The following is a 21495-nucleotide window of genomic DNA, read 5'->3' as shown; positions in this document are numbered from 1 at the left end:
ATTTTTTATCAATCTGTTTGGGAAGATCTGGTTGAAGACTTCTGCAGCCTGCATTTTTAGCAAGGTATTGGGAATAGATGTACACATTTTGCTACTCATAATTTGCTCTGATTTAGTTATTATCTTTGTAGATTGTTGAACATAATTGCTTAGATGTGTATTGGTCCCTGTACTTCCTGATTTTAGTTTAATTTTTTCCACTACTACCTCTATAAAGCATCCATTAGGCAAACAAGCCCACCTACTAGTGACAACAAACATACTCATCAAATAAAGGGGCACTGTATCTTACTGTACAGCATATAGAATATCCTAGGCTTACCCTTAGACATCTCTAGATGGAAAAACCTGAAAGGCATCTGCCCATGACTATTAAAAGAATGAGGTTAAGTTCTTAGCCATCCACTCTCATGGAAAGCAAGATTCTTTCAGAGTGTTTTATCCAAGATCTACTGAAAGAGGGTAGGAGAGAAATCTCAACACCTTCTCCCCTCAACCATTCCATTTATTTTCAAGGTTCCTAAGGCATAAACATAAATAGCTAAAAGTTTCTTACTCATGACTCCTGTGTGAATTAATGAGGAAGCTGGTCTCTTAACTGATATAGGAGGAATGTCCTGCTTGTTTGAAAGTGAATGTCTATCTCCTTATAAAAATACCATTATATTCCATCACTGGTCAATAGGCAAAGCTAAGCCAGGTACACCAAATATAAGGCAACTTCATATTTTCAGAAAGGTCTACCATGCTGAATACATTACTTTTAATTTATATACTACTAAAACTCTTACATCTGTAACCTTTAGATGAAACATTCTGAACCAAAATACCTCAAATGAGCTAACTACAGAATGCCTCCAAAATCTGGGATCCATGACTCCTGTGGAATTGAAATTTGGCAAATTTGGTAGAATATTTTACAACACAACAGTATCATAAAACTGTTTATCACATCATACAAAATGCCATAAACATTTCTTCTGGTCAGCTCTACAGTTCAACATGGGCTATTTCCAACGTGGTTGTTGTCGTTAGTTGTGAAGTCATGTCTGACCCATTGTGACCCCATGGACAACGTTCCTCCAGCCCTTCCTGTCCTCTACATTCTCTGGAGTCCATTTAAGCTCATGCCTATTGCTTCAGTGACTCCATCCAGCTACCTTGTTCTCTGCCGTCCCATTCTTTTTTTGCCCTCAATCCTTCCCAGCACTAGGCTCTTCTCCAGTGAGTCCTTCCTTTTCATTAGGTGGCCAAAGTATTTGAGTGTCATCTTCAGGATCTGGCCTTCTAAAGAGCAGTCAGGGTTGATCTCCTTTAGGACTGACCAGTTTGATTGCCTTGTAGTCCAAGGGACTTGCAGGAGTCTTCTCCAGCACCATCAAGAGGCTCTTTAGTTCCTCTTCACTTTCTGCCATTAGAGTGGTATCATCTGCATATCTGAGGTTGTTGATATTTCTCTTGGCAATTTGCAAAGCTTCGTCAGATAGTTATTTTGCTTTCTTGCGTTTCTTTTTCTTTGGGATGGTTTTATTTATTTTATTTTATTTTTAATTTTTATTGAAAATTATTAAAAAATACAGAAAAAATATAATAATATGGATAGAATTGCAGAGAGTAATATAATACATATAGAGTTTTAAAGTATCAATTTTCGCCTGGAGAAAGTACAAACTTCCATTAAGCTAACTCATCAAAAGAAAGGAAGGTTTAACCAGAAAAAAAAAATTCTCAATCGTCATGCAGTACTCCTGGAAGTATTTACCCACGTTCACATTAAGGTTAATATTTTCGTTCTTCTTAAGATTTCTTTTTTTGCAGCCAAGCATACCATCTGTCCCAGTTCCTATATAACCCCGATTCTTGTCTATCTCGCAAAAGTCCAGTAAGCTTGTCTGCTTCTGCACAGTCCATGATCTTTGCAATTAACGTAGCCTCCGATGGGATATTTTTAGATTTCCATTCTTGCGCGAACGAGATCCTGGCTGCAATGATGATGTGGAGAGCGAGATACCAATTAGATTTGTTTAAATTCTCTGGTTTCATGCCTAGTAAAAACGTTTCTGGGTTCAAATCTATTCTACATCCTATGATTTCTAAAATCCATTTTTGAATTCTAGCCCAATATTCTTTTGCTCGGGGACAGGTCCACCAACTATGAAAGTAAGTTCCCATAGCGGCGTTGCATTTCCAGCAAACCGGAGAGGTCCCCGGGAACATCTTCGATAATCTAGCCGGGGGCAGGTGCCATCTATATAGCATTTTGTATATATTTTCCTTATAGGAAACTGACATTGTTAATTTTAAGGTTGTCCCCCAGATTTCTTCCCATTTTTCAAGTTCAATCGAGTATCCCAAATTTCTCCCCCAGGCAATCATTGAGTCTTTGATGACCTCCTCTCCAATTCAGTCCATTAAGAGGAATTGATAGAGTTTGGATAATACCTTCTCATCCTTCCCCAACAAGATCTTATCAAGTTCCTGTAGAGAATTATAGATTCCTCCTTTATTTTTATCCTGAGCTGTCCTAGATTGGATCTGATTGTATGACCACCAATCTAGCTCATAGCCTAATTCCACCAGCATATTTCGAGATTTTACTTTGCCTGAAGGATCCAACAGAGCTTGGTAGATTAGTGGTTTATTTCTGTTGTAAAGAGTCGGGTGTGTCATTGCCTCTAAAGGGGAAAGCCAAATCGGAGTCATCAGGTAAAATTTATTTCTTATTCGATCCCATATGGTCATCAAAACCTTTCGAATAAAGTGGTCCATAAAATATTTATGTTTTTTGGGCCTTTCCTGACTCAGATAATAGTGCCACCCCTGTTGCAAATTGTGACCTTCCAAGCTAAGGATTCTCCTCCTCCTCAAGGCAATCCAGTCTCTGATCCAAGTTAAGACAGCTGCCTGATGATAAAGCTCCCATTTAGGTAGGCCAAATCCTCCCCTGGAAGGGGATTCTTGAAGCATTTTCAATTTAATCCTTGGTTTTTTATTCTGCCATACAAATCTACACTGATCTAAAGAATGAAAAAAATTTGTATCTACTAAAACTGGGGCTGTCTGAAAGAGAAAAATCCATTTAGGCAGGATATACGTCTTAACTACTGCAATTCTACCTAATAATGATAGCTGTAAACTTTTCCATCCTTCCAACATTTCTTTAGTTTGACTAAGTAGTTTTTAGTAGTTGTCTTCTTTAATGGTCGAGCATTTAGATGAAAGCCAAATTCCTAAGTATTTTAGTTTTTTGACTATCTGGATCCCTAGTTCTTCCTCTAACTGTGCTTTTTGATTCTTCGTCATATTTTTAATTAGGATCTTGGTTTTATCTTTATTTAATTTAAATCCCGCTACTTTCCCGTAAGCCTCCAATTCCTATAGCAGGATTGGTCCCGATTCCAAAGGTTCTTCCAAGACAAATATCAAGTCGTCCGCAAAGGCTTGGAGCTTAAACTCTTCCCCTCTGTTTCTTAGCCCTCTAATTCCTTGATTTCTTCTGACCTCATTCAATAATAACTCTAGGGTTAAAATAAATAAAAGTGGAGATAATGGACATCCCTGTCTAGTACCTTTACTTATATCAATTTTTTCAGACTCCTCCCCATTAATAAGTATTTTCGCTGTCTGTTTTGCGTATACTGTCCGGATTGCCCTGGTAAATCTTTCCCCGAATTCCATTTCGCTCAACTGTGCAAAGAGAAATTTCCAGCTCACTCTGTCAAAGGCTTTTTGTGCATCCACGGAGACCAGGGCCACCTGTTTATCAGAATTACACTCATAATATTCTAATATATTCATTATAGTTCTCACGTTATCTTTCAATTGTCTATGAGGTAGGAAGCCATTCTGGTCTCCGTGGATGTACTCATTCAGGAAAATTTTTAGTCTCTTCGCTAAAATCGCAGAGAATAATTTATAATCGGAATTAAGCAGGGAAATCGGTCTGTAATTTTTAATCAGAAGCGGATCAGTGCCTTCCTTTGGAATTAGTGTAATATATGCTTCAGACCAGGAGGGTGGCATTTGACCAAAGACCAGAACCTCATTAAATACTTGAGTCAAAAATTCCCCCAAAGTCTCAAGGAGGGCCTTATAAATTTCTACTGGCAGACCATCTGTACCTGGGGTCTTTCCCCCCTTTTGTTCCCTTAATACTAACTCTACTTCCTTCAAGGTAATCTCTGCATTCAATATTTCTCTCATTGGGGGTGGGACCTTCTGGGGATCCGCTCTAGCCAAATACTCTCTAATCTCCTGGTCCTGTTCATCTCCAGCTGAATACAAAGCAGTAAAATATTCTTGTATTATTTTTCCTTTCCCTTCCTTATCCGAAACACATCTTCCCCTTTGGTCCTTCAAACAAACTATCCTATTTCTCTCCTGTTGCTTCTTCAGTCTATAAGTAAGCCATTTTCCTGCTTTATTTGCATGCTCAAAATGCCTTTGTTTTGCCCATCTAATTTTAGTAGCCAATTCTTCCTGATCTAATAGGTTTAACTGGTGTCGGGTTATTTTCTTCTTCTCAACTAGTTTTAAGTTCCCTGGGTCTGTCTGCAACCTCGCTTTCTTGCGTTTCTTTTTCTTTGGGATGGTTTTAGTTGCTACCTCTTGTACAATGTTGCAAACCTCCATCCATAGTTCTTCAGGCACTCTGTCTCTCAGATCTAATTCCTTAAATCTATTTGTCACGTCTACTGTATATTCATCAGGGATATGATTTAGTTCATGCCTAAATTTTGCATGATCTGAGCTTCTCCAGGTCAGCTCCTGGTCTTGTTTTTACTGACTGTATAGAGCTTCTCCATCTTTGGCTGCAGAGCACATAGTCAATCTGATTTCTGTGTTCACCATCTGGTGATGTCCATGTGTAGAGTCGTCTCTTGGGTTGTTGGAAAAGAGTGTTTGCTATGACTATCGTATTCTCTTGACAAAATTCTATCAGTCTGTGCCCTGCTTCATTTTGTACTTCAAGGACAAACTTGCCTGTTATTCCGGTTATCTTTTGGCTTCCTACTTTAGCATTCCAATACCCCATAATGATAAGGACATCATTTTTTTGGTATTAATTCTATAAGGTGCTGTAGGGTTTCATAGAACCGGTCAATTTCATCCTCTTCAGCTCCAGTGGTAGAGGCATAGACTTGGACTACTGTGATATTGAATGGTTTGCCTTGGGTTCAAGCAAATCATTCTGTCATTTTGGGGATTGTATCCCAGTATTGTTTTCCCTACTCTTTTATTGACTATGAAAGCTACTCCATTTCTTCTGAGAGATTCTTGCCCGCAAAAGTATACCTGATGGTCATTAAATTCACCCATTCCTGTCCATTTTAGTTTGCTGATTCCTAAGATGTTGATGTTCAGTCTTGTTATCTCGTTTGACCACATCCAGCTTGCCTTGATTCATGGATCTCACATTCCAGGTTCCTATGGAGAATAGATCTTTACAGCATCGCACTTTCCTTTCATCCCCAGATGCATCCACAGCTGAGCGTCCTTTCGGCTTTGACCCAGTCACTTCACTCTTTCTTGCACTACTAGTACTAGCCCTGTTCTCTTCCCCAGCAGCATATTGGACACCTTCTGACCTGAGGGGTTAATCTTCCAACATGGTTAGAGAGTGTCAATGAAGCGATGAACATGGGTTTGGGCAAACTCTGGGAGACAGGAAATGACAGTGATTCCTGGCATCTTCTTAAGAAAGAAGAAGGGGTCAACCTATTCCTCAAAGCACCAAAAGGCAAGAGAACAAACAATGGATGGAAACTAATCAAGGAGAGAAGCAACCTGGAATTAAGAAGAACTCTCCTGACAGTGAGAACAATTAACTAATACATTTCTGAATATTTCTTTGAATCTTTAAAGAAAAAAAAAACTTTTCAAGTACATTAGAAGCCTTGTCATTTTTGAAGGCATTAAGAATCTGGTAAGGAAATATCTCTGCAAAGATGAATGAAAGGATCATGGGTTGTCTGGTGATCTCATAGAGTAGTCATTGGCAGAGGATGAATAGTAACTGTCCAAAGAGAGAAAAATGATACGTGCTTCCATAATTACTTTTAAACAAGGCAGTGGAGTAACAACCATATCCATTTTATTAGAATGGTATTTTCCCCTTCTGTCTTTCATTCAGGAAAGAGTAACTAGATGAAAATGAATAAATACTGAACAATAAAATGAGAATACATCAATATGATAATAAAGCGATGGATGGGTGGAGACCAAGAGGAGGAGGCGGAATTTGCCATCAATCCAGCAGCCACCTTCAGCACAAAACTCCCCCATTTGGTTCCAGGACAATTAACAGAGCCAGATCTTCAGGCTCCTACAGAAGAGTAGAGGATGGGGCAGATATTACCCTTGAGAGGTGGATGTTCCAAAGGGTGGGCACTGCAGCAGAGATGGTGCAGTATTTGCCCTTCTGGATTCTGATAGTCAAAGTTCTTTGATCGACAGTATCCAAAATAGACTGTCTGCCAGCACAAGTAGGACAGGCTTGCCTTAGTGGGATGAGACAGTTCATCAGGTAGCCTGGATCTATGCCATTAAGGACTTTAAAGATCATAATCAATACCTTTAGCAGTACTCAGAAGCAGACCATTAGCCAATGAAGTTTGTGGAGCAGAGGTGTAATATGGATCATCCTAGAGTCCCTGCTCTCACTTCCCCACTTTGCACCAACTAAAGCTTCCCAATAGATTTAAAGGGTAGCCCATGTAGAGTGCATTGCAGTAGTCGGGATGAGAGATGACTAGGATTTGAATAACTGAGCACAGGGATTCATAATCCAGGAAAGTTTGCAGCTGGTGCACAAACGGACTATACAAAAGGTCTCTCAGTCAGGCCTGCTACCTGTTCTTTGAGCAGGAAATGTACATCCTGGAGGACCCCTAAATTGCAAACTGGGTCTGAATAGATAGTGCAACCCTGTCCAGGACTAAGGATGACAAAAACATAGATCCAGAGGCTCCATGCACTGTGAAGGCATTCAGTCTTGCCAAGGTTCAATCAAAGTCTGTTGTCCCTATCCAGGTCACTTCAGGCACCATGAGAGAGCAGGATCAGCATAATTCGAGTCACCAGGTGTAGAGATGGAGAGCTGGGTATCATCAGCATATAGATGCTATCTCAACCCATGGTGATGATCTCATTCAGTAGCTTCATATGTAGATGTTAAACAGGAAAGGAGAGAGTACTGAGCCCTTCGGGACACAGCAAGTGAGCAGTTGGGGGCTGGATCTCTCAATCCTATCTACATCAATTGGGACCAGCCTTGGAGAAAGGAGTTGAACCAGCACAAAAGTATGCCATCCACTCACAGCTCATGTGGCTGTCCCAAAAGAATATCATGGTCAATGATATCAAAGGCTACTAAGAGGTCAAGTAAAGTGAGAATGGTTGCACTACTCCCATCCCATCCCCGAGAGAAATTGTCCATGAGTGTGCCCAAAACTGTCTCTGTGCCAGAGCCAAGCCTGACTGAAAGGAGTCCAGGAAATTTGTTTCATCCAGAACCCCCAGAGCTGTCAAGCAACCAACTTTCCCACCACCTTCCCCAAAAAAGAGAATATAGGAAACTGAATAAAAATTGTCTAAGCAGATGGGTTCAATTGAAGGTTTTTTTAAGGAAAGAACAAACCATGGCATCTTTAGAATGTCCTGGGAATATTTCCTCTTGCAGTGAGAAATTTGTATTGCATGAACCCATCTGCTGGTCACCATCCTGCATGCTTTCACCAGCCAGGAAGGACAAGGGTCTAATTGACAGGTGGTTGCACTGAGACCATATGGAGAATGGTTGCAATAATTGGGTATGTCTAGTTTAATGAAAAGAAACATTAAGGTGATATAACAGCAGTGTTCCAACACCTAAGGCACCTGATCCACAAAGGCAATGGATCAATCTATTTTCCAAAGCACCAGAAGGCAAGACAAGAAACAATGGATGAAAACTAATCAAGGAGGAAACCAACCTAGAACTAGGGAGAAATTTCCTACAGTGAGAACAATTAATCAGTGGAATTACTTGCCTCCAGAAGTTGTGGATGCTCCAAAACAGAGGTTTTTAAGAAGGGATTGGACAACCATTTATCTGAAATGGTATAGGGCAGAGGTGTAAAACTCAAGGCCAGAGGGTTGCAGGAGAGTGTGGCAGCTGAAAACGGAGCTCAGGAGCCTGTTTTCGCTGACAGAGCACTCAGGCCACAATAGGCGCCCCCGACACAAGTGACGTTGAGCTGGCCACACCCATCCTGGCCACGCCCATCCCAACCCCCAGAGGCTGAACAGCCCTGATGCGGCCCTCAATGAAATCAAGTTTGACATCCCTGGTATAGGGTCTCCTGCTTAAGTAGGGGGTTGAACTAGAAGATCTCTAAGGTCCATTCCAACTTTCTTATTCTGTTACATGTATTATTCTGAGCTAATGAGTTACTTATTCTGTAACTCATTAGCTATACTTGGGGCTTCAGTCACACTGAAATGTTCCTTTGATGTAAAATACAGAATCTTTGTAGCTTTTCTTCTAAACTACATTACCTTTGTTTCATTTTAGGAGTTTCTTCATTACCTAATAGGTACTATTCTGCTTCTTATTGCATCCATTGTGGCAGTTGCAAAAAGCTCCAATTCAGCAGGCCTGGTAGCTGGAGCGGTGAGGCTGTTTGCCATTTTTTGTTACATATAAGCAACTTTATTTATCAGAGTTTAAAATATATGTCAAGTTTTTTTCCCATAATAAGCACACTAAAAGAAAAGAGAGTCAATATATTGATTGAGGATTGGATATGTTAGATCTTAAAAAATACTGGAAAAGATATTTAACATTGCTTTTTCCCACTATTGCTCTAATCCTCCATTATCAAAATCTGCACTGTGCACACAATTATTAGACAAGTCATATTTTGGAGGATTAATTTTATTATTGAATAACTACAGTGCTCTCGGTCAATCCAAATGAGTAAATGAACCTGGATATTTAAGAAAGTAAAAATGAGGTTTTGGCTTTCTTAGGAGAATATTTATTTGTGCACAATTATTGGGCAACTATTAGTATAAAGAATTATTATGCAACTAAATGAAAAATTGTCCATCACATTCGTTTATTTGTATCTGTTAAAGTGAGAATAATAAACTACTCAAAATGTACAAATAAACATTTCTGACATTTCAAAAAAAAAAAAATCAGTGACCAATAAGTCACCCTCTTTGATAAACTGAAAGACAAAATGGACAAGTACAAAAAATGGAAAGATAACTAAACATAACTAAGGCAGAATATCTGCAAATAGCCAGAATCTGCAAAAACAAAGTCAGGAAAGCAAAGGCTCAGAATGAACAAAGACTTGCAACAAAAGTCAAAGATAATTTTTTTAAAAAGTTTCTTTCAACATATAAATAACAAGAAAAAAAATCAAGGAGTCAGTCCACTAAAGAAAGAAGATGTCAAGGAAGTAACAGGCAGCAGAGAGAAAGCAGAGCTGCTTAACTCATTCTGTGCATCAGTCTTCATGCAAAAAGAAACTATAGCCCAATCTACCAAAAACATAACTGTAAAAGACAGATTAGAAATAAAAGTTAAAATAAGCAAAATAATGGTAAGAAAACACCTGTCTGATGTTGATCAATATAAATCACCGGGCCCTGATATATTATATCCCAGAGTTCTAAAGGCAGATGTTATCTCAGAATCACTGTAAAGTATCTTTCAAAAATTTTGGAGAACTGGGAAACTACCAGAGGACTAGAAATCAGCTGATGTGGTTCCCATCTTCAAAAAAGGGAGAGAAAAAACAGATCCAGGAAACTACAGATCAATGAGACTCACATCAATATCTGGGAAGTTACTGGAAAAGATAATCAAAAAACAGATCTGCAAACATCTAGAAACGAGTAAAGTAATAACTAGAAATTAGCATGGGTTTGTTAAAAACAGATCATGCCAAACCAGACTTATTTCATTCTTTGACATAGTGACTAAATTAGTTAACCAGCAAAATGCTGTGGACATAGCATACTTAGTCTTTGTTCTGCCCCAGCTACGGACCCCAAAGAACGCAGCACACACAAACTCTATACAAAGCTTATTTTACTCAAATAACTTAGTCTTTATCATTCAAAGGCTGTTAATGAACTGTCTTAACAGCCTACCAGAATTCTAAGATAAGGTAATCACAGTCTTACTAGAGTTGGCAGAAAGCCCAGAAGCAATTTTGTAGACACGAAGGAGAATGAACTAAAGTTCTCTACAGCTTGTTGCAAGAGGCGTTCCTTTTTAAGTAGGCTAAGGGAGTGGCCAATTAGCCCCAAGCCTTACTCTCGAGGAGACCTCCTCCTGAGGAGCCACTCCTGCCTTTTGGCAGCTCTGCACGCCCATGCATTGAGAAAAGGCTCCTCCTCTTCGTCCTCTTCACTTAAAGGAGCTTCTGGAGGTTCTGAAGGCCCTAGCTGAATCCCTGCCTCTGGATCACATCTTCTCCAGCCTCCTCACTGTCCGACTCGAGCGCCAACTGCACAGGCTGCTGATGCAGCACCACACCAGCCTCCTCATTGTTGGAATCAGCTACAATCTGCACAGGCCGCTGACAGGCCACAACAGTCTTCAGCAAGGCATTCAACAAGGTAGAAACCTACTTCTTGGTAAGCTAGAAAAAAGTGGGATAGATAGCATCACAATCAGATGGATTTGTAACTGGCTGACAAACCGTACTCAACAAGTAGTCCTTAATGGTACTACATCTATATGGAGGGAAGTAAGCAGTGGGGTATCACAAGGTTCCATCTTAGGCCCAGTACTCTTCAATATCTTCATAAACAACTTAGATGAGGGAATAGAAAGGGAACATATCAAATTTGCAGATGATACTAAGCTGGCAGGAATAGCCAACACCCTAGATGATAGGCTCAGGATCCAGATGGATCTTGACAGACTTGAATACTGGGCCCTTACTAACAAAATGAAATTCAATATAGAGAAAAGTAAAGTCTTACACTTAGGCAAGAAAAACCAAAAATACACATATAGATTGGGAGAAACCAGGCTTAATAGCAGTAATTGTGAGAAGGATCTTGGAGCTTTAGTGGACAACCAATTAAATATGAGTGAATAGTGTGTGGCAGCAGCCATAAAAGACAATGCAATCCTAAATTGCATTAACAAAGGTATTTAATCAAGATCAAGTGAGTAATACCACTCTATAAAGCCTTAGTAAGACCACACCTAGAATACTGCATGCAGTTTTGGTCACCACACTATAAAAAAGATGTTGAGACTAGAAAGAGTGCAGAGAAGAGCAACAAAGATGATTAGAGAACTGGAAACTAAAACATGACAAACGCTTACAGGAACTGGACATGTCTAGTCTAGTGAAGAGAAGGATAGACATAAGCAGTGTGCCAATAGTTATGCGGCTGTCACAGAGAGGAGGAGGTCAACCTATTTTCCAAAACACCTGAAAGCCAGACAAAGAATAATGGATGGAAACTGATCAAGGAGAGATTCAAACTAGAAATAAGGATAAATTTTCTGACAATGAGAACAATCAACCAATGAAACATCTTGCCTTCTGAAGTTGTGAGTGCTTCACCACTAGAAGCTTTCAAGAAGAGACTGGACTACTGTCTGTCAGAAACTGTCAGACGATGGAAAGGAGGATGGGCTTGCAGTGCCCAGTCACAGCTTTAAGAAGTTCAGGCCAATGGGAAAAGGGGCCTGGCCCTGACGAACCTCGCACACCCACCCTGGGGGTCAGTGTGTGTATGTGTGCGTGCACTGAGGAACGAGCGCGAGCAGCGGTGGAGACTTCATTTGGGCAACCTTCCTCCTCCCTCATCGGTGGGGGCAAGAGAAAGAAGGGGGCAGCATGAGGAAGCGCTCCCCTCCCCTGGCCAAGCACAAAAGCCCAGTGGGGAGGGGAGGCTGGTCCAGCAGAAGCGCCCCCATTGGCGAGTCAGATGGTGGAAAGGCCTGGCCCAGCTCTCACAGCAGGACAATGTTCAGCATCTCCAGACGCGAGCTGCTGCCTTTCAAGTGTGCCGCGCCTTTGAGGAAGCCGGGCAGCAATGGGTGGGGCCATGGGAGGGGCGGGAACAGAGGCATCAGGGCTGCTCACCCCCTTCTCAGCAATCTAGGCCTGGAGGAGCATGGAGAGTTGTGGGCCAAATGTTGGAGGGTCAGAAGGCGCGCTCCGATGTCGCCCCAACACACGTTTCTAGTGTGCACTCCTTTGTCCTAAAGTGGGATTTAGTTGGTGGGAGTGAATGACGTCAAGTTGTCCATGCCCACCCAGGTTTTGTGGCTCCCGGTGTTTTCTTTTCTATGGGAAATTGGCCTGTAATTTTGGCCCAAATTAAATAATGCCATTCTTTAAAATTCCATTCTGTTACAAGATTCTGCAATACTGTACAGAGTTTCTGAGGTCATGAAGATTTCAAAATTTCTGAGTAACAGCTATTTGTGGTTTGGTCTTTTACCTAGTATTGCAGAGTGCATGCAGTACTGCAGAGTACATGCAATATTAATAAAATAGTTAAATTTGAACTCTAAACTTAATGTTTAATGAATCAGCTTGCTGAATGCATGCTAAATAATCATTGGTACTGGACACATTTTAAAAACAGATTTACAACTTTTTGCTCTAGTTGCTGAGCAGCCTGTTACAGGGCTCTCATACCCTCAATTTCTCAATCTCATCACACATAATAGAAACAGATTAAAAGAAAAAAAAAACTCTCTTCTCCCATCCCTTTCAATCACTGTGTTTTCATTACAATTATACTGAAAATGCATTCTGCTATTAATTGATACAGAACATTTCTGTCCCCAGCAATCTAAAATTAATAGGTTTATCATTGCATGTAACATGTTTGTGCGGGTAAGATTATCAACCTTGCTGTCAAGTAAAACCAAGCATTTAATAGTGAGTGCCATACCATGTGCACTAATCAAACAGGTGGCAAGAAAGTAGGGGCAGTCAGGCACAACACAGGATATGTAAACACAGGGTCAATCAAAATGGACACAGATGTCTATACACAATGCACAGGGTATGAGGAATAAACAGGGTGAATTAGAAATTCAAGTAAATGAGGGCAGATGTTGTAATGGCAGTAATGATATTGTTGCCATTACTGAAACTTGGTGGGATGAAACCCACAAATGGAACATACAACTAGAGGGATTTAAATTATTTAAAAGAAATAGATCGAATAAAAGAGGAGGTGGAGTTGCACTATATATAAGAAATAACTACATATCTATAGAAATAGAGCACAACAATGATGAAAATTATCTTGAATGCATTTGGGTCAATATTAAAGGGGGGGGAGATGACATTGCCATAGGTCTATACTATAGGCCACCAAACCAAACAGAGGAAATAGATGAACATTTTGCTAGTCAGCTAACTAAGGTATGTAGGAAGCACATCACAATAGTAATGGGGATTTTAACTATCCTGACATCAACTGGGAGACAAACTCTGCACCAAGTGGAAAATCCAACAGGTTCCTAACAAACCTAGCAGACAACTTTGTTTCCCAAAAAGTAGAGAAGGGAACAAGGGGATCAGCCATATTGGACTTAATTCTCATTAACAAAGATGAAACGATAGAAGTTGTTGAAGCTACATGAACCTTGGAGGCAAGTGATCATGCAATATTGGAATTCAACATTATGCAAGCACAAGTAGTGGAACAAAGTCAAACTAGAGTCTTGGACTTTAAGAGAGCTAATTTCAATAAACTTGGGAAGGATTCTGTGGATGAGAATTCTCAAGGGGAAAACAACTCAAGAAGCTTGGGAAATTTTGAAAAGTGAGATTATAAAAGCCCAGTCTAGCACAATGCCAATCAAAAAGAAAAATAACAGCTTTCAGAAGAAACCAGCATTGCTGCATAAAGAACTCTCTGACAAATTGAAAGACAAAAAGAACAAGTATAAAAAGTGGAAAGAGGGGCACATAACTAAGGCAGAATATCAGCAAATAGCCCGAGCCTGCAAAGATGAAGTGAGGAAAGCTAAGGCTCACAATGAACAAAGGCTTGCGACAAAAGTAAAAAATAACAAAAAAAAATGTTTCTTCCAACATATTAAAAACAAGGAAACAATTGGTCCATTGCTGGGAGAAAGTGGCAAGAAGGTGACAAGCAACAGGGAGAAAGCAGAACTACTTAACTCATTTTTTGGATCTGTTTTTACACAAAGGGAAAAAACAGTCCAACCTACCAAAAACAGCACCACAAAAAACAGATTAGGAACACAAGTTAAAATAGGGAAGAAAATGGTACGTGAGGACCTGTCTACCCTAAATGAGTTCAAATCACCAGGACCAACCAGATGGATTACATCCCAAGGTTCTGAAGGAACTGGCAGATGAGATATCAGAACCACTAAACTATATCTTTCAAAGATCCTGGACCACTGTGGAACTTCCAGAGAACTAGAAAAGAGCTGATGTAGTTCCCATCTTCAAAAAAGGAAAAAAAAATAGATCCAGGAAACTACAGAAATATCAGCCTGACTTCAATACCATGGAAGATTCTGGAAAAGATAATCAAGCAACGAATCAGCGTACACCTAGAAGCAATAAAGTAATAACCAAAAGCCAACATGGAATCAAGATCATGCGAAGTGTTAACACTTTATAAATGCCTTGGTAAGGCCACACTTTGAATACTGCATCCAGTTTTGGTCGCCACAATGTAAAAAAGATGTTGAGATTCTAGAAAGAGTGCAGAGAAGAGCAATAAAGATGATTTGGGGACTGGAGGCTAAAACATGAAGAATGGTTGCAGGTACTGGGTATGTCTAGTTCAGGGGTCTGCAACCTTAAACACTCAAAGAGCCATTTAGACCTGTTTCCCACAGAAAAGAAAACACAAACAAAGAGCCACAAAACCTGGGTGGGCATGGCCAACTCAACATCACTCACTCCCACTAGCCACATGACACACACACACACCCAGCCATGCCTACCCAGGTTTTGTGGTTCCCGGTGTTTTTTCCGTGACAAATCTCATTTTCTCTCTCTCTCTCCCCCTCCCCCCTCTCATCTCTCTCTCATGTCTTTCTCTCTCTCGGTCTCTTTCTCATCTCTATCTTTCTCGGTCTCTCTCTCTCTCTTTCTCATCTCTGTCTCTCATCTCTCTCAGTCTTTCTTTCTCTCTCCTCCTCCTCTTTCTCCCCCTCCTCTTTCTTCCTTTCATCTCTCTCATCTCTGTCTCTCTCTCTCACACACATCTCTCTTTCTCTCTGTCTGTCGTGTGTGTGTGTGTGTGTGTGTGTTTCCTCTTGAACCATTTTCAAAAATGGGCGAGGGTTTTTGTTTTTCTTTTCCTGCAATTGTTCTTTCTTCTTCTTTGGGTTCTTTTTACAATATGATTTAAATCAAGAGTCATTTCAGGTTCCCAGATAAAGGAAGCTGTTTCATCCCCCTGCTGTGGCTTCCTGCTGGCTGGCCCCACCCCTCCCCCTCACAGTCACTCCTTGCCTGAGAAGGTAAGGACGATGGTGGCAGATGGAGATTCGCTCCATATTGCAGAGCGGGAACAAAGTGGCCCTGTACTTGCCTCTTCTTCTGGCCCTTGTTGGTGCTGCGCGCACCTCGGTTACTTGGGGAGACGTGCAACTTTCTTTCCGCCCTGAGGCATTGGCGGCTGACACAGGAGCTCCCGCTGCCTTCATGGCCTGCTTGCTGCTCTTGCAGCACCTTGCGCAGCACACTTAAATTTAGCATGCTTCACAATAGGGGAGACAATGTCCCCTGCTCCTCCTGGAGCCCATTATGACACACAGCATTGTTCACTCAGGGAGATGCATGACTTTCTCTCCGCCCCGAGACACTGGCCTGGCCCAGCTGCAGCCGCTGCTCCACATAGTAATGGGCTCCAAATTTAGCAGCGAGCAGGCCATGGAGGTAGTGAGAACACTGGCGTCAGCCCCTGCCAGGCAGACCAGGGTCTCAGGGCGGAGAGAAAGTTGTGCATTTCCCCAAGCAACCGAGGTGTGCGCAGCACCAACAAGGGCTGGAAAAAAAGGCAAATACAGGGCCACTTCACTCCTGCTCTGGAATATGGAGCAAGCCTCCATCCACTGCCGTTGCTCTTACCTTCTCAGATGAGGAGTGACTGAGCGGGGAGGGCGAGAGACGGGGCCAGCCAATGGTGGGATCCAGTTCAGCAGGGAGCCATAGCAAGGGGCCCAAAGAATTGCATGAGGTTCCAGAGCTGCGGGTTGCCGACACCCGGTCTAGTTTAATGAAAAGAAGGATTAGAGGAGACATGATAGCAGTGTTCCAATATCTCAGGGGCTGCCACAAAGAAGAGGGAGTCAAGCTATTCTCCAAAGAACCTGAGGGCAGGACAAGAAGCAATGGGTGGAAACTAATCAAGGAGAGAAGCAACTTAGAACTAAGGAGAAATTTCCTGATAGTTAGAACAATTAAGTCAGTGGAACAACTTGCCTCCAGAAGTTGTGAATGCTCCAACACTGGAAGTTTTTAAGAAGATGTTGGATAACCATTTGTCTGAAATGGTGTAAGGTTTCCTGCCTAAGCAGGGGGTTGGACTAGAAGATCTCAAAGGTCCCTTCCAACTCTGTTATTCTATTCTATGGCTTACATGGAAGAAAAAAAGAAAATCTGTCTTGGAAAGGTGATAGTGGACAAAATTCACTCTTTCCAATTGCTACTGTACTTAAAGACAGTAATTTGTAAGCAGATTTCTGCTGGTTGGAATAATAGAGTGGGAGGACAAAAATTATGCATTTGACAGTACTTGCAGTAAATGTCTATTTGGGTATTTATTACTAACCATTTATTACTAACAATAGATACATTCTTTGAAATGTTAAAGGCTGTTTAATATTACTTATAATCTATAGAAATTTAATGTAAGATATTTTTATGTATGGCTCCTTTGCTGATGCTTTTTTTTTTTAAATAGGTTTTTGGATTCTTAGCTACATTTATGTGCTTCCTAAGTATATGGCTCTCTTACGAAGTCTCTTGTAACACTCAGTCAGCAGGTAAGATTCTAATCAATCAGTTTGACCAACCAGCTCTGTATTGCCCATTTTCCTTGCATTATTTAGACCAAAGACAGACTCTTTGGTCTACAAAGACCAAACATTACATTATTTTTTCAGGCTCTATAATCTATTTATGTTTATTATTTAATCTGGGGAATAGTGGGGAATTGATAGTGATCTGTTCCAGTTATTTATTTGTTATATAGAGAGAGCAAATGAAAGTGACCCGTTCTTTGCTCGGGCATCTAAGGGTGGCATGCACAGTATTTTCACTTTCAATTTTATCCTAAAATAATCTAATGGGAAATATTGAGAAAAAGACAATGACATCACTACAGTTGTAGGAGTGTCCAACTGTGTGATGAAGTCATATTCAGATTTGAATTTTTTATTACATATTTAAAGCCATCCAATTACTTCCATGATGACTATGGTGTGATTTGAATCTGGGCTTCTTAAATTCTGTCTTGGATCCAACCATTATTCCAGTTTTGCTTACACATATTTTCATTGCTGATTTGGCCTGTGTAGAGAATAGCCAGAGATGAGGGTTTTCTTTCTTGGTTATACTATACTCCAGCATTGACATTGCAAACTGCTCTGGTCCTAAGAAATTTGTTCTTATTTCCTTCTGCTCTATGCAGAATTCTGCAGCTTACTTGTATATACAAAATTTATGAAACAAGACAGAAATAGGCACTCTATGTTTGATGGCTGTAGAATTCAATAAGTAGCCATATTGCCAAGCAATTTATACTTAATTTGTTGGTTGTTCAAAACATTTGTAGTTTCTTCACTGATCTCCTTTAGTTCAGGATTTTCTTGACAAAAGATAAACTCCTATCCCAAATTTCCCATCTTACATATAGGTAGTTGATTTTTATTATCTGAAATATTTTAGTAAGTGATTGTTTCATTTTATCAATTAAAGTATGTTTGCTTGTCAGTTGCTATGAGCCAGGACAAGTGGTCTAAAATATTTATTTTTAAAAAATAATTTACAATTTACTGGGTAATCTTGATTAATCTTGAGATAAAGAGCCTTGGTACTACAGTGGTTTAAAGCACCCTGTTATTAACACAGCTGCCTGCAATTTACTGCTGGTTCGAATCTCTCCAAGGCTCAAGGTTGACTCAGCCTTCCATCCTTTCTAAGGTAGGTTAAATGAGGACCCAGTTTGTGGGGGCAATAAGCTGACTTTGTATAAATATACAAAAGTATGAAGGCTATTGCTTAACGCACTGTAAGCCGCCCTGAGTCTTCGGAGAAGGGCGGCATATAAATCAAATTTAAAAAAAAAATAATAAAAAAAAAAATTTCTCAAAGCATTGAGAACTTTAAGATTACTTCTCATAATATTAGAGAAAAAGCTCCAATATGCCTTTCTAGTTAACTATAGTAAATACTTCAGCTAGAGCACATCACATTTCTATCACATGTTTATGGGCTCATCACTCTCCAGATTTTAATGCAGGCAAAATTCATCTTTGGCTGATTATCTTGCCCCCACCCTGGATTTGATGGAAGGCACTCTGTGCTGCTCTAAAGTTTTGCTATTTGAGATGTTTTGGAAACCTTAAATTTAATGAGACTTTTACCATTAAAATTGCAGTAAGTTCATTTTAGTTTTTTCTCTTCTCTCCTATTTTTTAGATGCTACCATGTGAGTCTTTTGCTACTTCAAAATGTGCACACCTGTTGAGGGAAGAGCTTAGAAAAACATGCAAGATGGAATGGTATACTGAGATACAGTGACTCTGAAAAGCATTCTTACTAGGCATAGAGTGCCATCTTCTGGCACTTTTCAGCTACTCCTAGGGCTACTGTACAGTAGCCTGTTTCATCTAGTCAAATTTTTGGATCCTGGAAGACAAGAAGGGCTGCAGTAAAAGATCCTATTGGAAGGAAAGGGTCTGTTTTTTAAACAAAAAGAAATGACCCTTTTTTAATTCCAGCTGCCAATATTTCACAGATTGTAGACCAATCTTTATGACCTGAGGAGAATTCAAATTAAAAAATCAAAATGGAAAGTATATTCTGCATCAACCCAGCTGTGACTGGCAAAGGTTGGAAACATTCATCATGAACCAATAACCGTTGCATCTCAGAAATTGTTTTCTTACCTCTCTGCATTTCCTGCCTTTTGGTTCTAGCTCTTAAAATGCACGTCTCATTTAACCTGCTTGAATATGAGTTTGCTTTAATAAGATGGTTCCACCTCAACTTTTGGATTGTGCGCCCCTTAATTAGTATGAATTTCTTTTGTGGGGCAAAATTTTAAATGCTCTAGTTCAACCATACAGTTTAAATTTTTATATTCTTTTGATTTCTTTGGTTAGTTTTTATTTCTCTTGCCATGTATTTTTATTATATTTTTATAACTGTATACCTATCAATATAAGATCCATTAAGAATGAAGAATGTTTACTAAAAACTCACTGTATTCTACTGTTCCTTTTTCATGTTGTGATACACTACAATCAATTTACACTTATTACTAATGTACATGGAGAATACAATTCTCTGTAAGGATCCACAGAAGCAGTATCAAATTATCTACAACAGGTTAAATACGAATTCAATATACTTATTGGGAGAATGAAAAATAGCTATATTGATTGATTTTCCAATACTACTATGCATTTGTAAATGAACACATAATGCTTAGGGAAATTTCTAGTATACCTATTCTAAAGAAAGTAACTCTTCTGCAAAATGCAATTTTACCAAGGATTTTTTAAAATAGTAACAATTTCCCCTATGCAGTCATGTCCAATTCTAGGGAGCTGTGCTCATCTCTGTTTCTTAGACAAGGGAGCCATCTTCAGCATAGTCCGAAGATGTTTCCATGGTCATGGCTGCCATTGCTATATGCTGAAACGCACAGAATACTGTTACCTTCCCACTGAAGTGGCAACAATTTATCTACTCACATTTGCAAGCTTTGGAACTTGAGCTAGGGCAAGTAATGGGAGCTACCCCCTCGAACAGTGCTGCTGGACTATTACATGAGTGCATGAATGACTATCCTTGGCATTAAAACGTATAAATAAATTTATTTATTTTCTTTTTCTAATGATAAAATACTTTAGCTATAGAATAGCACAATATATAGGAAAGACTGGATAAATGAAAGTCTATAATATGCTGGGAGCAATTTTTCAGTAGATATTAAGTCTACAAATACAGAGAGCAATACATGGAAAAAGAGCCATACATAAAACAACTCCTGTCCAAGAGAACAGAACCAACTTTCCACCCTTCCTTCCACTTAAAATGGTCTGCCCAGCCTCAAGGCTTGGAGGAAGAGTCATTTAAAGACTAGTTAAAGGCAGGCAAGGTGGGGCCCATATGAATATCCAGAGGATGATGTTGGGTGCAGCACAACATCAGGATTCCTGTGGCCAGTCTAGTCCAAACCCAAGGAACTGCAGTGCATCCAAAGCTACAGTGTATCTTGCCTAAATAGTCTCGAGCTGAGGAAAAGCATCAAAACTAGCCTGCACCAGGGCAGCCAATTCCCTATTTCTACTCTATATACTTAGCATTTTGATTTTGAATGGCTTGACTTTTGTAGAGCAAAAATCCTAATTCATATTTTTATTAATATAATTAAGAAAATTAATTTACTGTTTAGTTGAAAGCCATTTAAGGTTTACACCTGCCAAACAAGTGTTATGTAAGCAGGATTCACAAGTAAAATTGAAAACTTGAAATGGATGGATATCCCTTTGAAATTAGTTCTAAGATAACTAAGCTCCAAACTTATATGTAGTTTGTTAATGATATGAGAAGCCAGGACTCAGGAATATAGATTATTAATGTTACATCCTGATGAGAAATTCATTCAGTATTGAATACATAGCAGTTACATCAAGCAGAACTCCAAAGTAATTATCTTCAGGGTGGATCTGGCCTATGCAAGCAACAAACACATATAAGCAACATTTTTAAAAATGGTAGTGTTTTTTCTGCCTATGAAACAATGAATTGGCTTGAAGCAGATAAATGTTACATGTCAATATTTCTTTCTCTTTGGGTTCTGTCAAATTAACAATTGAGGCTTACTGGCGATGACAGACAAAATAAAAAGGTTTAAATTGCTTAGAATCACTTGCACTTAGTACAAAGCCAAGGAAGGAATCTGCAGAATCCCCAGAAAGAAAAGCACAGCTCTGGATGGTTGATGGCAGCAAAACACTAGGTGGTTCAGATCCTGGAGAACTGGGTCAAAAGGAGAGAGAATAGCAAACTCTGTAACATCTGGGCAGGCAAAAATGAATGTATTTGTGGGAGGAGGGAAGAAATCAGCAGCTAAGCATGTTATGATATCCTAATTCAATTGAGTTGTTTAAGATACCCCAAAGTGGGTGGAAATTCATATATGTTATGCCAAACAAATAAAGTACAGGAGTGTGCAACCTTGTACTGGGGAGCTTGGAGTCTGATTTTTAAAAGCTGAATAAAT

General features: G+C 39.8%; 1 protein-coding gene across 2 annotated transcripts in view; it reads left to right on the top strand.

Moving 5' to 3' along the window:
• CMTM7 (CKLF like MARVEL transmembrane domain containing 7) overlaps positions 1-19461 on the top strand; it is a 36112-nt gene extending 16651 nt beyond the window's left edge. The window contains exons 3-5 of one of the 2 annotated variants that reach the window (XM_060683608.2): positions 8555-8653; positions 16942-17023; positions 18681-19461. In XM_060683608.2, coding sequence (XP_060539591.1) covers positions 8555-8653; positions 16942-17023; positions 18681-18694 — 195 coding nt within the window. In that variant the 3' untranslated portion in view covers positions 18695-19461. The remainder of the gene's footprint in view (positions 1-8554; positions 8654-16941; positions 17024-18680) is intronic. The other variant, XM_060683610.2, reaches the window with a different exon arrangement.
• Positions 19462-21495: the final 2034 nt, after the last annotated feature.

This window comes from Pantherophis guttatus, chromosome 4 (genome assembly GCF_059756535.1).
Source record: "Pantherophis guttatus breed Tessera chromosome 4, ASM5975653v1, whole genome shotgun sequence".
Classification (NCBI taxonomy): domain Eukaryota; kingdom Metazoa; phylum Chordata; class Lepidosauria; order Squamata; family Colubridae; genus Pantherophis; species Pantherophis guttatus.
The sequence above is the reverse complement of the archived record's forward strand: the minus strand, read 5'-3'. Positions and strand labels throughout refer to the sequence as shown.